Source organism: Mesoplodon bidens (assembly GCF_964165515.1).
Source record: "Mesoplodon bidens genome assembly, chromosome: 11".
Taxonomy (NCBI): Eukaryota; Metazoa; Chordata; class Mammalia; order Artiodactyla; family Ziphiidae; genus Mesoplodon; species Mesoplodon bidens.
Genome location: NC_138167.1, coordinates 34902091 through 34923244, shown reverse-complemented (window position 1 = coordinate 34923244; position 21154 = coordinate 34902091). Strand labels below are relative to the sequence as shown.

Below are 21154 nucleotides of genomic sequence, written 5' to 3'. Positions count from 1 at the left end.
CCGAGCCTGTGCTCCGCAGTAGGAGAGGCTGCAGCGGTGAGAAGCCGGCGTACCGCAAAAAAAAAAAAAAAATTACTCAGCTTTAATTCTAATATAGTAAATATTGGTGGGTATAACCCCATAAACAAAAGGCATTTGGGGTCCTTGATAACTTTTTTAGGAGTGTAAAGGGATCCTAAGATCAAAAATGCCTCTGTAAAGGCATTGAGTACATATCTTATGTTTCCATCTAAGCTAATATGTTTTTTGACAGCACAGACTATATCTTACATCTTTGCATATTCATCAGCTCCTAATACATTGTTTTCCATGTAGTAAGAATTTATACAGGTGAGCTGAGTAAAATTTGGTATCTTAAAATTGTTATCTCTAGGGACTTCCCTGACAGTCGAGTGGTTAAAACTTCGCCTTCCAATGCAGCAGGTACAGGTTCGATCCCTGGTTGGGGAGCTGAGATCCCACGCCTTGAGTCCAAAAAACCAAAACATAAAACAGAAGCAGTATTGTAACAAATTCAATAAAGACTTTAAATTGTCCACATCAAAGAATAAATAAAATAAAATGTGTCTTTTTTTTAAAAAAGTGTTATCTCTAAATGGTTTGGAAGATTGAGGATTCTGAGTAGCCAGGGTTCTATTGTTTCTTATAACAAATACAGAAAGATCTCTGCTTAATAAAAGAGATGCCCGATTCTAGCAATTTGGCCAATTGATTTTGAGAAGTAAATGACTGATTGATCATTCATTCAGCAAACATTAGTTGAGCATAAACTGGGTGCCAGGTATAGAACTTTATTGTAGACGTTTAAATTAGTGGTTTCCAAATGCTAGCCCATGATGAAGTGTCTTCTTTTCGTAAAGAAACGAGAAAAATAGCAACAGTGAAATGTTTTCCCACAAAACTTAAATATATTATTCAATAGTATGTTCTTTATCTTGAGATTGCTTTCCGAGTTCTTGGTGTTAATATAATTTTCTTTTCTGATATTATGGTGAGATTAGGGTTTGGCACTTTTTGTTTTTATTTTGTCCTTACCTGACAAAATTCAAATTTGTCAACTCTTGGTTGGCCCTTGCAGTTTGGGGGGGACATTTTACTAGCTTGTGGAAAACCACTGATATAGACATTCTTTTGGCATTTATTGGAAAGGGATTTTTTTTTTTTTTTTTTTTTTTTTTTTGCGGTACGCGGGCCTCACTGCTGTGGCCTCTCTCGCCGCGGAGCACAGGCTCCGGATGCACAGGCTCAGCGAGCACGGCTCATGGGCCCAGCCGCTCCGCGGCACGCGGGATCCTCCCGGACCGGGGGCACGAACCCGCGTTCCCTGCATCAGCAGGCAGACTTTCAACCACTGCGCCACCAGGGAAGCCCCTTGGAAAGGGATTTGACCTTTAGGTGGTTTGATGCTTTAAATCCACTAGCACAATCAACTCATTTATTCTTGAGCTAATTATCAACTTTGTAAGTTGCCCGCTTCCCTGTTTATATCATCTCTCTTTGGCAGTTGATTGTTCAACTGCAAGGAAAGAAGTGAAAGGAAATAAAAATAAACCCAAACCAAAAAGCTAACAAACTAACGTTAGTCAAATTTTGGATATCAGAGTTCTAGGTTAAAAAAGATGGAGAAGTAAAAATTTTTGACCAAAATAGGGCATTTGAATTATCTAGATCTCAAGTCAGATTGCACTTTCAACTTCCCACCTCTTCACAGAAACTGCTGATTCCTATGAAGGAACCAACTGGTTTTAATTTAGATTCTTACATTTAAGCACCATTAACAGTTGAGATGGCAGAGATAGCAGGGTGGGAAATGATGATCCAGAACACTCATTTCCATAGAATCAGTTATTTATATAGTCATTCTTTCACTCAATAAATGAATGGCTGTTAGGTGCCAGGTATTGGGATACAAAGATGAAAAAGACACTGTCCCTATGCTTAAGAGATTTATAATCTAGAAGAGGGAGACAGAGATGTAAGAAAATCAGTGCCTTGAAAATTGTTGTAGGGGATATGACATCATGCTTTGTGCCTCACTGGGGACCCAAATAGGAGAAGTTAAGAGTGGTGGGAGTTGGGAGTGGTGAAAGGACAGTAAGGATATGGAATGGAGAAAGATGTGGAGGTGGAAATAGGAAACAGCAGAGCTATTTGGGGGAAGTTATGAGTATATTGGTATGGCAGGAGCGTGGGGTAGGTTGGAATGTGGAGGTATGGCAAGAGAAAGGGGTGAAGAGTTAGGCAGCAGCTAGATGTAGAACTTTAGTTGCTTTGTTCAGGAATTTGGATGTTATCCAAAGGATTTACCAGAATGTGTTCTGTGGGATGGCGATAGGAAAGGAAGGGGTTTTGTAAGGTCAAAACCATTTGAGAGGCACCAGTTGAGAGAAAGTTAAGCAGGTGCATTTATTTTAAAGCCTCTTAGACCCTTTATATTAGGTAGCATTTCCATTACTAAATTTGTTTGAAGGGGTATTGCCTGTTTCACAGAACATGGCTTGGGAAACCCTGCAATATGCAATGGGGAATCATTAAAAATTTAAAGCAGAGGGGCTTCCCTGGTGGCGCAGTGGTTAAGAATCTGCCTGCCAATGCAGGGGACACGGGTTCGAGCCCTGGTCTGGGAAGATCCCACATGCCGCGGAGCAACTAAGCCCGTGCGTCACAACTACTGAGCCTGCGCATCTGGAGCCTGCGCTCCGCAACAGGAGAGGCCGCGACAGTGAGAGGCCCGCGCACCGCGATGAAGAGTGGCCCCCGCTCGCCGCAACTAGAGAAAGCTCTCGCACAGAAACGAAGACCCAACACAGCCATAAATAAATAAATAAATAATTAATTAATTAAAAAAAAAAATTTAAAGCAGAAAATTAGGCAATTATGTAATCTAATTCTGTTCTCAACACATAGTGTGATACTGCTCATTAGGTATTGTTCAACCCATATTTTTTAACACCAAATAATTTCAAAGTGATGTGCTAGATATTCTGGGAGATTAGAAAGATGTGTAAATTGTGTCTGGCATTAAAAAAAATATTGGTTATCTATAAATGTTATTCATCGATGCAATTATCTGAGTCAAAAGCAGTACAAAAGTGAAGAAGTTGAGGATAAACTTGAGGAACTATAGATTTTCTGGGTGGTTTTGCTCAGTGCTGATTTCTAGTGGGGTGTTTAATGCCAATTCTTTTCCCAAAGATTGTCACCACTTAGAAGAATGTGCTTCTTTTGCCTCTTTTTGGACTTAGGATAGTTTCTGGCTAGGGTCCTCATCCAGGCAGCTCAGGGAGCTCAATGGGAAAAAAGCTGCCTATTTGAAACTCAGATTTTTTGGGGGGGGAGGAGTGGGGGGAGTAGCTGTTGGTTTGTTTGACTCTGAAAAGTACCGTATTATCAACATATTGAAGCTTTGGTACATGCAAGTGGACTCAGTTTTAGGCTTCTTTAGGTTATATATCCTAAAGATGTATCCAAGGCGTTTAGAGAAACAATTTGAAGGTGAAAGGGAAAGAGGAGTTGCATGTGGTGGGACAGAAAGATTAAATCTAGAAGTCTGTCTCAGGCTTTTTACTACCTTAACTCTCTACTTTTTTCACTCAATGTCGAGAGAGAATCTTCAAATAATCTCCTTGAATTAAATGAATCTTTATTAAGTATTTATTATCAGCCACATTGTCTATTAGGAGAACATAGAATCAGAGTGTCTAGAGTGGATTGGTAACAACCTCAGGCTTTTCATTGCCAATTGTGTAGTGGTCAAGGGCACTGGCCCTGAAACTATAATAGATGGCTTGGGTTCAAATCTGTTAAATCATTCCGTCCAGTTACTTAAGGGCTCTGCTTCTTACCAGCTGTTAAGATCTTATGTAGATTACTTAACCTCCCTACGCCTCAATCTCTACATCTAAAAATGGGAAAATGATAATATGTACCTTATAAGTTCCTGAGGATTAAAAGAGCTAATAAATATGAAGTGCTTAGAATGGTGCCTGCCATATGGCAAGGGTTTCATCGACTGTTATCCTGAGGAGATCTTTATCCTACCATGGAAATCAATCCAAGAGTAGTACATTTTCTGGCCTAAATAGGATTCTATGTTTGCAGAATGGCCTGCTAACCCTAAATAGGATTGGGTATAAATCGACTGTTAGAAATTTCCGATTCATATAATTCTGAAATAAAGCAAATATTTGTATATTTAAATAATAATAAGAGCTAATGTTTGTGAGCATATACTATGTGCCAGGAGTTATTCCAAGCACTTTTTACCAATTAACTTATTTAATTGTTATTTTTGAGTTGAGGAAGCTAAGGCACTGAGAGGGTAAACAACTTTTCCAAGGTAACATGATTCCTTCGGGGCAGGACAAGGATTCAGACTCAGGTAGTCTGATCTCATAGATCACACCCATCCATTGTGATATATCTTTCATCTAAATGTATTCTGCATTTTAGATTGGTTTGTCAGTGTTTGATTTCATTTATTGCAAACATAAACTAAGAAAAACTAAGTGGGGACTTCCCTGGCGGCCAGTGGTAAAGAATCTGCCTTGCAACACAGGGGATGCAGGTTCGATCCCTGGTCAGGGAACTAAGATCCCATATGCCGCGGGGCAACTAAGCCCGTGTGCCACAGCTGTTGAGCTCGTGCGCCTCAACTAGAGAGCCTGCGTGCCACAGCTACAGAGCCCATGCGCCCTGGAGCTGGCGCGCCACAGCGAAAGATCCCGCATGCATCAACAAAGATCCTGTGAGCCACAACTAAAACCCTATGCAGCCAAAAATAAAATAATAAATAAATAAATCTTTAAAAAAAAAAAGAAAAACTAAGTGGAAGGACATTAGTTAAAAATTAAATTTGTTAAATCATTTCAGCATAAAAATATTCCTTTTTCTGTTCTAAAGGACAGTTGTTCCTGGTGTCACATGTTAGAGCCATATTAACTATGGTTCTTTTGTGGAATATAACTATGAGTTTGATTTCACCAAGGCATCCAGATGCATGTATCCATTCTTTAGAACTGTTTTTCACCTTCCATCTCAGCTACATTTTTTCAGGGTAATGTGTACGTAATGTCACTTTATGTGCATTTTTGCAAAATTAGCTACTTTTTCAGTTATCCTTGCAAACATTAAAATAATTAGGGTTATATCAAATCCTAACCTATGAAATGCATGGTTTGTAGGATTTGACAACGGACAGCACTGTGATAAATTGTACTTTTGCATTCTTCAGTGTAAAAACGGTTAGATAGCTCTAAAAGTAATCACATTGTTGCTCTACTTTGTTGGTGCTAATGTAGCTGGGTTCACTTTTAAAGAAAACTGGGCAAAACTAATTTGCCACTAGATGGAGCCCTGGCTATTTGGGTAGAAATAAATGCAACAGGCAGAACATTAAATCACTCCGTCATATCATGCTGGAGGGCCCCCTGGTATTTGAGGCCCTCAGCTTTTCATTGTAGAATGCATCTTTGTTCTTTGCCTGACCTGCAGAGTGACATCACTCCCTTTCTTCCTGTGCGCTGGCTTTGACACAAGCCAGATGGCCGTGGCCATCGGTAGGCGCGCAGGCCGCCTGGTACAGCAGTTGATGAAACAGGATAGGAAGACGTTTTATAGTCAGCTGCAGGAGCACAATGAGGCTGCAGCTTTGCTTAAGTAATTACATTTACCGTGCGTACTTTATTCCTCACAGAGAAGGTCACAAGGAAGAAAATACATTTTTATTTATAGTGTTGTGAGGTATAGACCTTTGATCTTTTATTAGTCAGTAGTCTGCTCCAAAGGAATGCTCTCTTTTCCCTGCTCTGCAGTCACTCGTGAAAAATGACATGTTTATTTATGTTTAATGGTTCTTTCAGGCTGTGCATTGTGATACTTACCTTCCCTCTTCCTCCCTTTTGTCTCCAGTTAGTAACACAAAAATGTTTTAGTTTTGTAGTGAGTTTAGTTTGGAGAAATCAGAGTACAGGCATGTTAATACAAGCAGATTTGTGTCAGATATACTCCAGAATGATTTGGTAAAATATATTACTGTTTATTATGTGTTTGTTCTTCGAGGAGGTCAGAAGAGACCAGGAACAGACTTTTATTTTTGGGGGGTGGGGTGAGGGATGAGGGTCAGGAAATGAACGAGACGTTAATTTTATATCCATTTTTGGACTTTTAGTAGTTAAGGTCACTTATAATGCTAACTTTAAATAAAATATTAGAAGTTACTGTTAATCTAGTATCTTCCACCTTCATTAGAAGTTAATCTTTACCAACTGAAAGATTGTACAAAACTTTAAAGAAAATCCTAGCTGAACTTTTCTTTAAAGTTTAACATTCACACAGTTTTGAGATCCTTCCACATGATTCATTTCCAAAAGCTTTAAAAAATATTTTTACCCTTTTTAAGGCTAGATTGTGAACATTATTTACAGAATTGATCTAGAAATTATAAATCATAAAATCAAATGAAAATTCATGGTTGATATGCCTTCTTCAAACTTAACACTATTTATAAAGTGAAGCCTCCTAGTTGTCCTTAGGTTATTTGACTCTATTTTTTTAAAATATGAAACTCTAACAAAAGAAATCTCTTAATCTTACAGTATTTTGCAGTCTTCTCCAGGGAGGGAGATTTGCAAATAATTGCTGGAAGAAGGCAGCGTGGTATGAGGAGAGAGCAGGACTTTGTAGTTGGATAGAACAAGGTTTTCTAATTTTTTTTCCACTGGCTATTTGCTTTGTGCCCTTGGACCTTTGAGCCTTGGCTTCCTCACATATGTATTGGGTGATAAAAACCTACCTTCTAGCTTTATTGTAAGAATTAAATGACGTAATATATTTATATTTGGCCCTAGACATTTCCTGTCACTTGGTAGGAACTCAGTAAATGTTAATTCCTTTCAACTGTTTTAATCTTCGTCTCTTAACCTCTTGCAAAATGTGTTCACAGATTACACTGCTATTATATAGTGTGTATTTTATTCATAAGATATAAATAAGCCTGGGTTGAAAGTAAGCCCACCATATGAAAAATAGGCATTTGAAATTTATTAGCACTGTGTGTGTGTTCAGTTCCAGATAAAACCGTAACCATCAATTGTGCAGTGAATGTGTTTAACATTTGTGATGTTTTAATTTGTTTTTGTTTTCTTTTTTTCTCTTACTCAGCTCTTGCCCCTGTTCTTTGCCTCTCGTTTTGTTGGTGAAGATATCACAGTGATGTCTGCATTCAACCTGCTGCATTTGGTGACAAAGAGCCAGCCAGTAGCCCTGCGAGCCTGTGGGCTTCCCTCAGGTTGCTGCTTCTTGTACTATACTTAGTAAGGGCACTGGTCCGGGTGGGGGAGTGTTTCTGCTGCAGGAAATGATACACCATAATGCTTTGCTGAATTTCGTTTTCTTTTACTTGGGCCCTAATTTGAAGACGGAAATTGGTTATAAATCACCACTCTACTTTGAGTAACATTCATTTCCACAGTCCTTACAACCCCTGGAAACATTGTCCAGTTTCCTTGCTCAGTATATAATTGTCACTAATATTTCATGATATCTTCTTGTTCTTTAACGCACACTACAATCTGAAAATTGTAATGTTCATAAGAGGCTGGCAGCCTTGATAAGAAACTGCTCCAAATCACACAAAATAGGACATTCATCTCGTTAAAGGATAATGAAAATGCTTTTCATTCCACATGTGGTCATTCCTTTAGAAAGAAAAAATTAAAACGAGCAACTTTAGTGTAATAAAGTTAGTTATTATAAAGAAAACATGTTCTATTTAACAATGACCAAATAAAGAGAACTAATATAGCATGTGTTCACTGGTTCTTAAATTAGAGCCACCACCCTTTTTAAAAATGTGAGTTTAAGCATTTAAACAACTGAGACATAAAAGTCCAAAATTTTATTATGTGCTTATTTCATGTTTAATATTTTAATTTTATTATGAAAATCACTATGGCCAGATATAGTCTGTGAACATTATTGTCAATATTATTTATATTTTCTTTTAGTATACATATCTCTATTACTATACTGTATAAAGAATTTAATTCCAACTCATTAAATATTCATTGAATATTAACTATGAGTGCCAGACATTGTGTGAAGCAGTGAAGATACAATGATAAACAAGATCAAGCCAATTTCTTTAACAAGCACAAGATGGAGTTGGAACTGTGTAAAGACCATTGAACCATATGGTGATAAGACTAGACTAAAAGTATTTATGCCTGGGATGTTAGGGGAATCCAGGATGCTTCTAGCTCTTTGCTTAGGGGAAGAGATTTTGGAAGGGAGGGAAGGTCTCTGAAGTTTAAGGAGGGCTTCATGGAGGATATAGTGCTTGAGTTGAATTTTAAACTATGAGCAAGAGTTAGCCAGATGTCCAAGGAGAGGGAAGGACATTTCTAATATATGAAGTAGTGTGGGAAAAACATGAAGACCTGAAAGAGCAAGGTATGTTCAGAGAAATGCAGGTTACTTAATATGGCTAGCTTGGGTAGGTGAGGGCAAGTAGAAGAGGTAAGGAAGGTAGCCAAATCATGAAGTGCCTTATATGATGTTTTAAAAAATTTAAATCTTGGGGAAGGAATGAAGGGGGAGTAAAATGACTTGATTTGCATTTTATAAGGATTATTGACTTAGTATGATGGAAGGATCAGTGCTGGTTCCAGGTATTTCTATGAGAAGGTGGAGATGGCAACTTAATTAGAATTCTTAATTAGAAGGATAAGGCTTTTGTCTTGAAGCTGTACTTGAATAGTAAACACTTTATATTTTTAAAAAAATAGATTTTATGTCTATTTGTGGTGACTTGAGAGGCCAATGAAGCTTAATGCATGGGGTCCACAACCACTCTTCCTTCCTGACACCTTCGTTTTCCCTACCCCGCCATGCCCCTGCATGCCACCATTGAGTATGTTGGAGGAGCTTGAGGCTGGAGGGACTCATGAAGTACTGAGAGCCTTAACAATGATCATTACAGTAGGTTTGGAAAGAAGGGGATAGATAAGAGAGAAATTCAAGTTGTAGGACTGACAAGGTTTATTTGTTGAATTGTATGTAAGCTTGAGGGAGAGCATCAACCAATGTAGTTCCTGTGCCATGTGGAACTTTTCCATAACTATATACTACATATAATAATTGTAGTATGAAAGTTATTTAAGTGATACATAACCATGTTCTCCACTGGAAAAAAAAAAAACAAGATATGAGAGCACTAGCATAGTTCTTGTAACATGACTTTGTCATACACCAAGGAGGCTAAGTATTTACAGAAACTTATTAATTAACATGGTATCCCTCAATATATGACAATTGTGGGATTAAAGTGTTTCATAATGAAATTGTTTAATCAAAATATGTGTCTTTAAGTTTTGATATCAAATGATTCAAAGATAAATTCAACAAAGCTGGTAATGTTTAAGAAGTAACCATTATAGTACAATGCTTAAGCACACAAATTCTGGAATTTGGCTGGATCTGAATTCTGGCTTTGCCACTTAACTGGCTGTGTGCCTTGGCTTCCTTGTTCGTAAAATGGGGATAATAATAGTACTGACCTGAAAGGGTTGCTGTGAGAATGAAATAGGTTAGGATGTGGAAAGCGCTTAGAACAGTGGCTGCCATGTAGTAAGCACTATATATAAATGTTCACTAGTTCACTATAGACATCTGTATCAATATATATACATATATATTTTGTATTTTTCTAGTACAATAGACTTTTTAAAACATTTAAATATGTCCCATCTTTCATTTAACTATTTTTACTTTAATCGGAACCACAAATGCACTTTATGTTTGAGAAATAACCATCTCAATCTGTTGTTTTGATCTCTTTATTTTACTTATACATCCTGCTGAACCAGATTCAAGTCCTATAAACATACAACACATTTCTTTTATTCTTACTATCCAGTACTGATGGAAGCTCAGAGAGACTCGGTCTTTCTTACTTAGGGCTTGTAAACCCATTTTATTTTGATAAATGATTTGACTAGAATAGTATTCCATAATTTCTTAGCCATTCAGGCACCCGGTATTTTTTAAAGTGTTATGAGACTCAGTCTTCCAGTGTCCACGTATTTTATAACTTCAGTGTTAGCAAAATCTTTGTTACCATCCATTTCTCTGACAGAATTCTACTCTTAGAAATATAAATATGTTGAAGAAATTGCTAAGTTTAACAATAATGTGAAACAAACTATTTAAATTTTGAAAAATAAAAATGAAATGGAAATGGAAATTCTGGTCTTTATCACTTTATACAAGTAGAAAGGGAAGAGGTCAAAATTGGAGATATAGGAAATTAAGGTAAAAGTTTGACGTCTTGCTTTAATTTACTGTTCCCTGGTCAAAACTCATTGCAACAAAAATCTCTGTAAATCAAAAAGATTTCTGCTCCCTAGCCAGTACCCTACTAATTTTAGTTTTTATTCAATATGAAATAATTCCAGAACTGAAAAATAATTGGAACAGGCTCTTAAAGTTGATTATAACTGGATTGACCTATATGAAGGCCATATTCCAGAAGGCTGACCTATCATTTTTCAGCTTCGACTTCCTTTTCTTCTTATTTTTAAATAAGGCATAATTTCAATTTAGAGCTTATTAAGTGCATCTGAGTTATGGTTTGCTCATGTTTGTAATTAAAGGTAATTTTTTTTCTCTCAGAGTTCTTCTTAATTTCCTATAACAGTTTCTTTCATGTATTAAAAAGAGCACTGGAATAGGAGTCAGAAAACTAACCACAGCTTTGTCATTAACTTGTGAGACCTTGAACGTATCAGTAAACCTCTCCAGATCTGTCACTTTATTTTTCAAATGAGGAATTTAAATTAGATAATCTATTCAGTTCTGAAATTCTGTGATTTTATGAACTGTCATTGTTTTTACTTTGGTTTTGGGTTAGTCAAATCTTAAAACTCAGTACTAATTAATGGCTGGGAATTTATAGAAAAATCTGCTTGGTTGTGGTGGGAGGACAGAAATATTTTCCATGTTTGAACATTAGAATTCCTTGCATCTAAATCAAGACTGAAGCATTATCTTAGGAGGGATTAGGAAGCACAATTTTATACATAGTTTCACTGCTTGATAGAAATGAAGTCTAATTGTAGGTTAGACTAGATATCATGGTAGCTTTCAGCCAAGTGAGAGTATTTGTCTAAATAGTACTAATTACAGTGATAAATTGTGCTTTTCTCTAACATCATACACGTAATATGTGGTTGTTACTCTTGACTTTAGTGACATATTTAACAGTCTCCATGAATTGAAGAGCCACACGGCAGTTTATGCAGCTTGTAAAGATATTATGTCATAATATTCCAATGCAGAAATTAGAAGTCTTAAAGACAAAATTTGCAAATGGTGTTTGCAAGTCATAGACTATCATTGTGTAAGTACAGCTCTCTAAGAATCAGGGGCTTGTGGCTCCAGAGCTTAGCACAGTGCCTGGCACTTAATAAATATTTGTTAAATGAATGAATAAACATTTGGAAAGTTTACATGTAGGTGAAGTGATAGCTATAACAGACAGTACAAATTTATTTGAGGCTCTTTTGGGTCTCAAATAAATCTAATGAGGAGGTTAAATTAAAGTTCATAGTTTGGTTGCCTTTTGAATATATTGTAAAAAAAAGTTCTCTTTTCTCACTTTATTGCATTAATACAATATGGTAGATTTCTCAGGTATAAATCACATTGTAGCTAAACAAATAACAACAACAGCAAAAAAAAAAATGGTAACACAGATTCAAAGTATATTAGCCAAACTTGCTTCTACTCTTTCTCTCAAACAATTTGAGTTTTGGTGATAAACTGTTTGAGGAAGGGAATAAGTACATATTACACTTACCATGAGAACTAAGAGCTCTGGTTCTTTTGATTGCTTTTCTCTGGAGCAAATTAATATTGTTTGCTGTGCTTTAAGTTCTGCATTTGTAAAGAGGAAATACTACAGATAAGCACGAGAGCAATATCCATAAATAAGGAATACTACTATTCAAGTTTGAGCTGGCAATATTTCATTAATAGCATCTGATATTGTATTTACCTTAAAAAAATTGAAGTCATTGGTGTGTTGTTCACTTACTGAATACATTGGCTTTCTATATTAGTTTTAATTTTTAACCATTTTGCATCATGAAAACACAAACCATTTCCATGGTTTTTTGTGTGTTTTTTTGATAAAAGTTATGGCTTTTCTCCTCCAGAAAATACATATGTGCACCTATACAATTTTTCATGTAATTTCAAGATTTTTTATTAGATATTCTGATACTCATAAGAGAGGTCTCTTTGACCACAGATTCAGAGCCTGCCTTCTAAACACAAAACAATATAAAAACTCTAGTCAGAATGTATAATTTCCGATTTCTGTATTGATATCCCCAGTGAAATTCTCTCCCATGAGTTCAGTTTAATGCCTTCTATTCTCCAACTTCACCATTCTTACATGTTCATCTTACCTAACTTATTTATTTATATTGAAAGTACATTGGGGGAGTTTTTTTTTTTTAAAGAAACAAATGTTTTTTTAAAACAATAGACATTCCAATTTCAACTCCCCTAATTCACAAAATAATTTGCAATTAATTGATTGAACGGTTTCTACTTTTCCCAGTAGATGGCACTAGATTTACATTCTTTCACAGCATGAAAGGGTATTGATATCATTAGCACATAGGTGCATTGTGAAAACTTAGAAGTATGTAAAGAATATTCAGTTAAGAACACATGGATTTACAACCACAAATTTTTCTGCTTATATGATGTTCAAACAGTATTTGTAGAGTGCAAAACCTTTTTCCATTTTCAACAGGATTCCAACTCCCTTGTGCTTGGACATCTCATTGAAATTGTCTATCATGTGTAGACTTTCTATAAACTAAAACACGTTTTCATAAATTAACTTATCTTGTATCCAAATAGCTGATTTAACAGTAATTTATAGTTTTATATGTAGCTAAATTTTCTTCAGCAGACCACCCAAGAATTAAAGAAAATTTCACATTTTGTTTTGCTATGTTTTGAATTTTTATAGAATCTTGAAAATGTTATGAGTTTAACATGTTGACTGTTAAGCATGAATCCTTTTCTGCATGAATAAAAATATTTTTGGAAGCTAAGAAAAATTATATTTAAAATGTTGATTAATGAGTACTCTAATGCAGCTATATTCTTTTCTAAAACAAAATGTTTTAGTAGCTCCGTGATATAATAAAGTATTAGTTAATGCTGAAAATTTGCTGTACAGCATATGATTATTAGATGAGTTTTAAAAATCGTTTGTGCACAAGACTAAATTGCTATAGAATGATAAATACATCTGTATGAATAAGGTGTTGGGCATATGGTTTGTTAATTTTTTCTTAAATATAGAATAAATTCTTCACATACATTAATAATTATAAAATACATAGAAAAATCTAGTAGGATTTTGGGCATGAACAAAAAATAAATTTTAATTTTGTTTGAGAAATTCTCTAATTAACGACTAAAGAATATAAAATATTATCAGTTCTGAAAACAAATGATAATTCTACAGAGTTAGTTTATCTAGACAATATGCACTTTTGGGGAATCATAAAGGTAGAATTATTAGAAGTTTATTTATCTAAACATGTTCACAGTAATTTACCTGACAGATCATAGAAGGATTTATTAAAATGAGCCATCTTTTGCTCTTAACAAACACGTGTTTAATGAAGGAGTGGAGCGTGAATGAGAGTTCACAAAGTCACTAATATTGAGGCTAAATACTTGATGAATATTCACTGTCAGTCTTTTCTAGTTTATAGCTTCATCCCAAACATTTTGTTTAGAGACTGAATTTCTTATGGCCGCTTTTGCTAGATACATTTTAATTTAAAATGCTTTGAATAGATTTTACCGAGAAGCAGTGGCAAATTATCTCTAATTATTTTTGTGTCTTTGCATTTGAAATCAACCATCTGAAAATTTAAAATCCTCATTTTGTTTATTTTAATTACTTCATTTTTCTCTCTCTTTTTTACATTTAGTATATTTACACTTGTATTAGTCACTTAAAAATGCATGTTATAAAAATATACCATGGTGACTTCCCTGGGGGTCCAGTGGTTAAGACTCCATGCTTCCACTGTAGGGGGTGCAGGTTCAATCCCTGGTTGGGAAACTAAGATACCGCATGCTGTGTGCACAGCCAAAATACATGTGTGTGTGTGTGTATATATATATATATGTATATACACACACACACACACACACACACACACACCATGTGATGACAAAGATATCAGTTATTTAGGTGATTTTTAAGAGCTACACATTTATAGAATTTAAATTTACTCAGTTACTACTATGGTAAGCATTTCCTTCAACACTAGATATATTTATTGTATTCAACCACGTAATTGCAAGTGAAGAATGGACTGCTAATCTAACTCGCTAGATTACTTAAATTTTAAGCAAGCAAAGATAATCTAAAATTCTATAGCTATAGTTTTTAAGATTTTGTTTTGTTACAGAAATGCATGTTTGCTCACAGAATATGCTCTTCGTAGCATATTCCATTTTGATTAATAGTTTAATATTTCCTGTGCAAATTTTAAATAACATAACAGCAAGTTTCAGAGCTTGCTGTACTGTTACTGGTATTGATGAAGAAAGAGATTGGAAGCATAATTTTACTAGTTTGTTTTTACCACCAACTTGCTTTCTGGCCCCAGAATCTGTTTTGTACCTTTTATTCCTATTCCTCATCTGTAAACTTAGAATGAAATACACTCTTGTCAAATCGTTCACAGTTAGATATTACCCTCAAGTGTTAACGTTATCTGACATTTCCCAGAAATTTATTCTGTGCAACTTTAATCCCTGGCTGTAAGGGAGAATAAACTGGAAAATATAAAAAGTCAGGGGTGGAACATCAAATAAGTCTGGGAATGTTGATAGGTTTGATCATCAAAATCTATTTCTATTACAGGAAAACCCTTGGTTCCTGCAAAGTGAGCTACAGAAAGGTAGAGATTTTTTTGTCTGTTCAGTTGACTACTCCGTCCTAGCAACTAGAATTATGTCTATCACATAATAGGTGTTCAATAAGTATTTGTTGAATGAATGAATGGTGATGAACAAGTAGCAGCATCTTATGTATCAGAATAATGCCACATAGTAAGTAATGTGATCTCTGTTCTTAAAGAATGCACATTCTGAGAAAAATGGCCACTCTGGGTCCAAATTTTGTTATCTATAGAATGAAGGGAGTTACATACTTCGTGTTTTTATGACTCTATTTACACATTTCCTCCTTTGCTTTACTATTGAAGGAAGGAGTAGAAGAAGTAAGAAGCATCGTGCTTCTTTCTGCCCAGAATGGCTGACTAGCTTCTTGGATTAGGATTTGAAGTAACGACAATTCTCCTGGAGGATATTGAAGGAACGCGTAGATGTAATTATAATTAGCAGGAGGTAGTAGGAGGGGAGGATGGTGGCGTGGGGGGGGAACAGGCTGTGGGCACATGGGTTAGTGAAAGATGGGCATGTTAATGTACAACAAAGCACTGGTTCAAGAGAGAAATATATTGAATGAGAGAATTAAATGAGGAAAGCTGCAGATGAGGAGCTTGCTCTCATTAACCAGGTGTGTGACCAGGTCACATAACTTCTTTGAGCCTTGGTTTCCTCTTGAGGGCTTTGGACTAGAAGATCATCAGTTCCCAAATTATGAACACTCACTCTACTAATACCCTGTAAAACTGATCCCGTCATCAAATGGAGAAACTTTGCATACTACCATGTTTTATAAATTCTAAGATGAGCTGTTTTTACAGCTGTTTTCATCATCTTGGTAATGAGGATGCAGCTTAAAAATTATTTTGATAAGAAAGTATTGTGTCATGGTTTGATTGACAACTCTTTTTTACTTTTCTGGTGGAGCATAAAATAATGGTGCGTCAAAATACCACATGTTCAATAAGGCACATCAGCATAAGAAAGTCTGTAAGAAGTCTTCATTAGGAAACCCATGTAACCTAGATTTTCCTGATCTGGTTTGACTGTAGAAACTTCTCCTTACCCCTCAAGAGGAACTACTTGTGAACATTTTTTTCAGAGCCAGTGTTTCACAGGATATGTTTTGGGGAATGCTGGATTAGGTAATCTCACAGTCTTAAATCCAGAGAATTAATGGAATATTAGTCATAATAAAGTATTTGAAAGTGGAACTCTAGAGAGGTAATAAAGGATTCAGAGTAGTAATAAAGAAAAAAAAATTAATCCATCATTTATTTTTTAAAATTTCACTGGTTTATTAAGCAAATATTACTGTTGCAGTTTTTAAACTAAATTCTAAGAAACATAGCCAGAGCCATCATTTAGAAAACATCTTTTAGGAAGAAAATTTAAATAATAATAATTAAAATGGAGAGTTGAATAAATATTTAAATACAACATACACTTATTTAGGGCTTACTCTTCTTAGGGCACAGTACGAGGTGCCGGGGATGCAAAGATGACCGAAATTATCCCCCAGTCCCTCAAGGATATATTGAATAATTCAGAAGTCTTATGCCTTTTCTTTAGTTATCTGGCTGATAAAGAAAACTGTAAATTTTTTGAATTTTTTTTTCTCCAGAATCTCTTAGATTTTCTGGAATGTATAGCTAGACTCAGATTTAGCTGTCTACTGAGTGGCAATTGCAGACATTTTCTGCCCATCGAGCTTAGTTAATTTAGATTTTAAATTGGATTTGGGTGATAATGTAATTTTAGAAATTTACAAAGCTGAGCTCTTAGACAACATAAGTTTTATTTTCTTTCTAACAAAGCATACTTGATGTTACACGGAAATAAAATTCTGCATGGTAATCTAAGAGGGGGCTCCTTTCCTTCCTTTTTGTGGGTGGTTACCTCTCATCTCCTCAGTCTGTGCTCCCAAGGCGGTGAGGGAGGATGGGAGAGAGAACTATTTTTTGCAAGTCTTTGATTGCATGTGAAACGTAGAATGGAAATGAGCCTGTCTGTTTAAAAATTTTTTTTTTCTGTACTGGCTATGATGTTCTAGTGAAGACCCATACTGGAAAAAAAATTAAAAACAGCGAACTCTAACTTCGTCAGACATTTCACATGCAATCAGATAGACTTTCTCTTCCACTGTTGTCACTTGATGATGGCAGTGCCTTTAAAACTTCTCTTTTTACTCATGTGCTTTGCAAGTAAGAAAATGCTTTTTGGATCAAGACATGTTTTAAATATTTCCCTAAACTCTAGTCTTTATGGTCCACATTAATACAAAAGTCATTGCTCTTGTATTTGCATTACATTTTGAAGTACTGATGAGTACTCTTTAGTTTTATTTGCTACCCTTAGAGAATGCTGATAAAATGACTATCACGCATGTATTCAACAATTAAAAATTTGTAACCCGCAAGTAAAAGAAATGTAAAATGTGGTTTCTATCTTACAGAGTTCATTCAGATGAGTGTATCATTGGATGAATGTAGTGGTAAAACTCTCTGTTGTCACCTCTCAAGAAAATCATGCAGCCTTACAGATTACTTAATATCAAAAGCTAGAATTAAAAATCATATTAACAGACTTTAGATACTCTGGCAAATACATTTACTCCCATTGACTTACCGTGAGAAAACATTGGCATATTTCCCCTTTAATTTTAAAACTGCCTTATTTCTCAGCTGCCCAATTTTCCCTCTTCCAAATCAGAATCTACACTTTATCTTGGCTATTTTGCTTTGTTAAATTAGCTAATCCCACTTACATGAAAGACTCTTTGATTACCACCTTGACATTGTACATATTAGATCACACTACATCTGTCAGCTTGTCTGGATGGAGTTCTCATCCCTATTTGAATCTTCTCTGACCCTGTGACCCTGTAGATGCTGTTTCTGCAAATAATGTGAGTTTTCCATATCCCAATTATAATTGGACCTAGTCAATGTAGGTGGGCAAAGTTTAAGAGTGTTAATGTCTTCTTTGTTAACTCTCTTTACACAAAACTTTGCATATATTTTTACTATAAGACTGCACATTGTATTGATTGTTTTTCTTATCTTTTCTGCTACAGTATGTGCTCCCCTAAGGCAGAAACCTTGACTTATTCATTTTTAACTTTCCAGTACACATCACAGTTCTTAATTCACTGTAGATGTTTAATAAATAGTTGTAGAAGGTATGAATTAATATTAGGCTCAACAGTTTATGTCTTCAAAGAATTTATAATCTGGGAAAATAAAGCAGAAACAACTGACGACATTTGAGAATAATTGCAATATATTATATTAGCTCATGTAAATAGTACCCTGCAGGGTAAATACACTAGTACTAAGGATATTCAGATGGAAGATCAGAGTAGGGGTGAATTTATCAGGATATGTAGACTTGGAAGGAAAACTTCCTTGAAAATATTTTCTTAGTTTATCTATTCAAACCTTCAGTATGGAAACCAGAAGGTCAATTTTATCATTCAACTATGCACCACTAAAACATATGGTCTTGTTTAATTCAAGAAGTTTAAAATGGCGTGTTGCCGTGGCATGCTTATACGTCCATTAATGTTAATTAGAACTCTGTGCATGCATCAATAGAATATAACTGAAACTGCTCTGTAGAACTGTCTTATATGAAGTAATAGAAAAACAGCAAGAAGGCATTAAATGTGATTATTACTATGAGAAATAAAGATATGATTTTTCTCCCATATAGAAAGGAAAACAAATCCTTACCTTAAAAAGAAACAATTGTCTGCTTTCTGATTCCTAAGACCTAGAGTTTTTGTTTTTTGTTTTCCTTTGTGTTATATTTAGGACTTAGAGGACAGATGAAATTAAACTGAACCTAAATGTAAAAATCAAGAATGTTTTTAAAAAAGGGAAACTAAGTTGAGGTACTAATTTTATACTTTCTTTAGTTATGGATGTTCCCTGCTACCACCTGAAGCGGAGAGCTATTGAGCTGTCTCTGAAGGGTAAAAACATTGTTTGGCCAAAGGATTTTGCTCTCTAGACCTATCAAAAATTCATCACCAAAGAATGTCTGTTGAGTATCTTACACATGGCTCCAGGTTGGGAATGATGATCTATAGTCTGAAAGGGATGACATTAAATACATAGAGCAAATTAGCAGAGACCACATGTCTAATTCTGTGTTCAAGGTTCAGCCAAATACTCTCTGAGAGCTATTTTGAGTATAGCACTTGACTTAAAGGATTTCACTTGGAAGAGAGGAAGGTAATGTCAGACAATGTCTGTACTAAGATGTGCAATTGTAAATTTCCAGATGTAAAAGCATATTCTTTTTTTGTTGTTTACCTACTCCATTCATATTCAGGTTTTAGTACTTGCGTTGCAATTACTTGTCTCCATCTCTACCACTGGAGTATGAACTTTTCAGTGTATTCATCTCTTGCATTGGCCATTTCCACTGAGTGTTCAGAAAGCTCTCCTTTCCGATAGCAGCATAGTCAACTTCCTCTCCTCCTTAAGGCAGGGCGGTGCTCAAAAGTCACCTCCGTGAGTCTTACCTTGACCACTCTATTTAAGGTTACAGCCCTTACTTCTAGCACTCGCAATCTTCTTTGCCCTGCTCAGTTTTGCTTTTTTTCCATCCTGTATACTTATCACCTTCTAAGAGGCTATATAGTTTTCTTACTTATTTTCACTGTGTTTTATCTGTCTTCCCCTACCCCTGCTGGAATGGGAGCTCCATGAAAGTAGGATCTTTATTTTGTTCACAGATATATCTTAAGTACTTAGAATAATGCCAGCATATAGTAGGTGCTCAGTAAGTAATTATTGAATGAATGAATGAGTATTTTACTTAGCACAGTGCCTGGCACTCTGTAAACACTCAACATTTTTGATGACTTAAAAAACCAGTAAGAAAAATGTCAGATCAGTGGTCCTCAAAGAAAGTCCTGCAGCCCTAGTTTCATGGAAACCAGAGGACTGAAGCCAGAATGGCATGGCGTCTTAGATGTATGTTAATCTCAGGAATGTTTTTCCTATATAGGTCTACGTTGAGAGAAAAAATCAGAAAAATTGAGCATGCTTCTACAAGCATGGAGCTTTTCTTTCTTGTGCTTTGCATTTTTTTCTTAAAGCCTTTATTAAATTACTAGAGTGCAAAACAAACAAAACACAAGAGAAAAATGGTTCGTGGCATATAATTTTATATTCTATTATAAAAATGAACTAGATTTGGCTTTTATAAATGCCCACTTATTTAGAAATTCCTAACACTACTACATCTGGGATAAAAGTTTCTTTAATTTCCCAGTATGACAGACTAATAACGAACTAAAAATCAGAATTTATAGTGAAAATTAAAATACACCATTTTTAAATATAGTAGCAAGATATTTCAACATGAACTTTACTGTTTTAACCTAGTTAATTCAAAGCAAAACAAGATAGTCTTATCTCTTATTCACTTATTATTTTGGGAAGATATTTAATAGTTTCATTTTTTCTGATCCTAGGACCAAAATTAAAGTTATGGGATCTTTGGATTTTGTTTTGTTTTGATTTTTCGCACTGAAATATAAGATTTATGACTTAAAAGTGCTCTAAGATTTAGTTAACAGATTTGATTTACTTCTAAACAGGACTTTAAAAAGCCTTTCAACGTTTTATAGACTTTGTGAGAATCCCGTTTGAACCTTGTCACTGACCCTATGCTGAAGGAATGAACACAGAGAAAACAGACATTGGATAATAGACAAATCTTTTTACTTTTCTGGATGTACTGTGGTGATTATTACTTTTCTCTCTTATTATCTTAAGTTGTTAGTGATAGTTTTCAAGCTGAAAGTTATTGCATAATTTAAGAAGAAAGAAGAAATTTGTAGCATAATTTTTCCATGGGCATTGCAGTCAGATAGCCTGGGATTTGAGTCAGTATATCTATTTGCTGTTTGTCCTTAGTAAGGTATGTTACAACCTCGCTGAGCCTCAGTTTCTGTATCTGTAAAATGGGTGTGATATCTACCTTCTAGAATTATTGAGAGGATTAAATGTAGTTATGTGAAAGTGCCTAGAAATGTGCCCGGCACATAGTAGGCACTCAAGTTTTAATTTTGTTCTCTTCTTTCAATTCTCATTTTAATTATTTTAAAAGATAACTTGTGAGGAAAATACTGTTCTAAGGGAAT

General features: G+C 35.2%; 1 protein-coding gene across 1 annotated transcript in view; it reads left to right on the top strand.

The window, feature by feature from the left end:
* MSRB3 (methionine sulfoxide reductase B3) overlaps positions 1 to 21154 on the top strand; it is a 157410-nt gene that overhangs the window by 25822 nt on the left and 110434 nt on the right. The window contains 1 exon segment of the mRNA XM_081249369.1: positions 7162 to 7288. Coding sequence (XP_081105495.1) covers positions 7162 to 7288 — 127 coding nt within the window.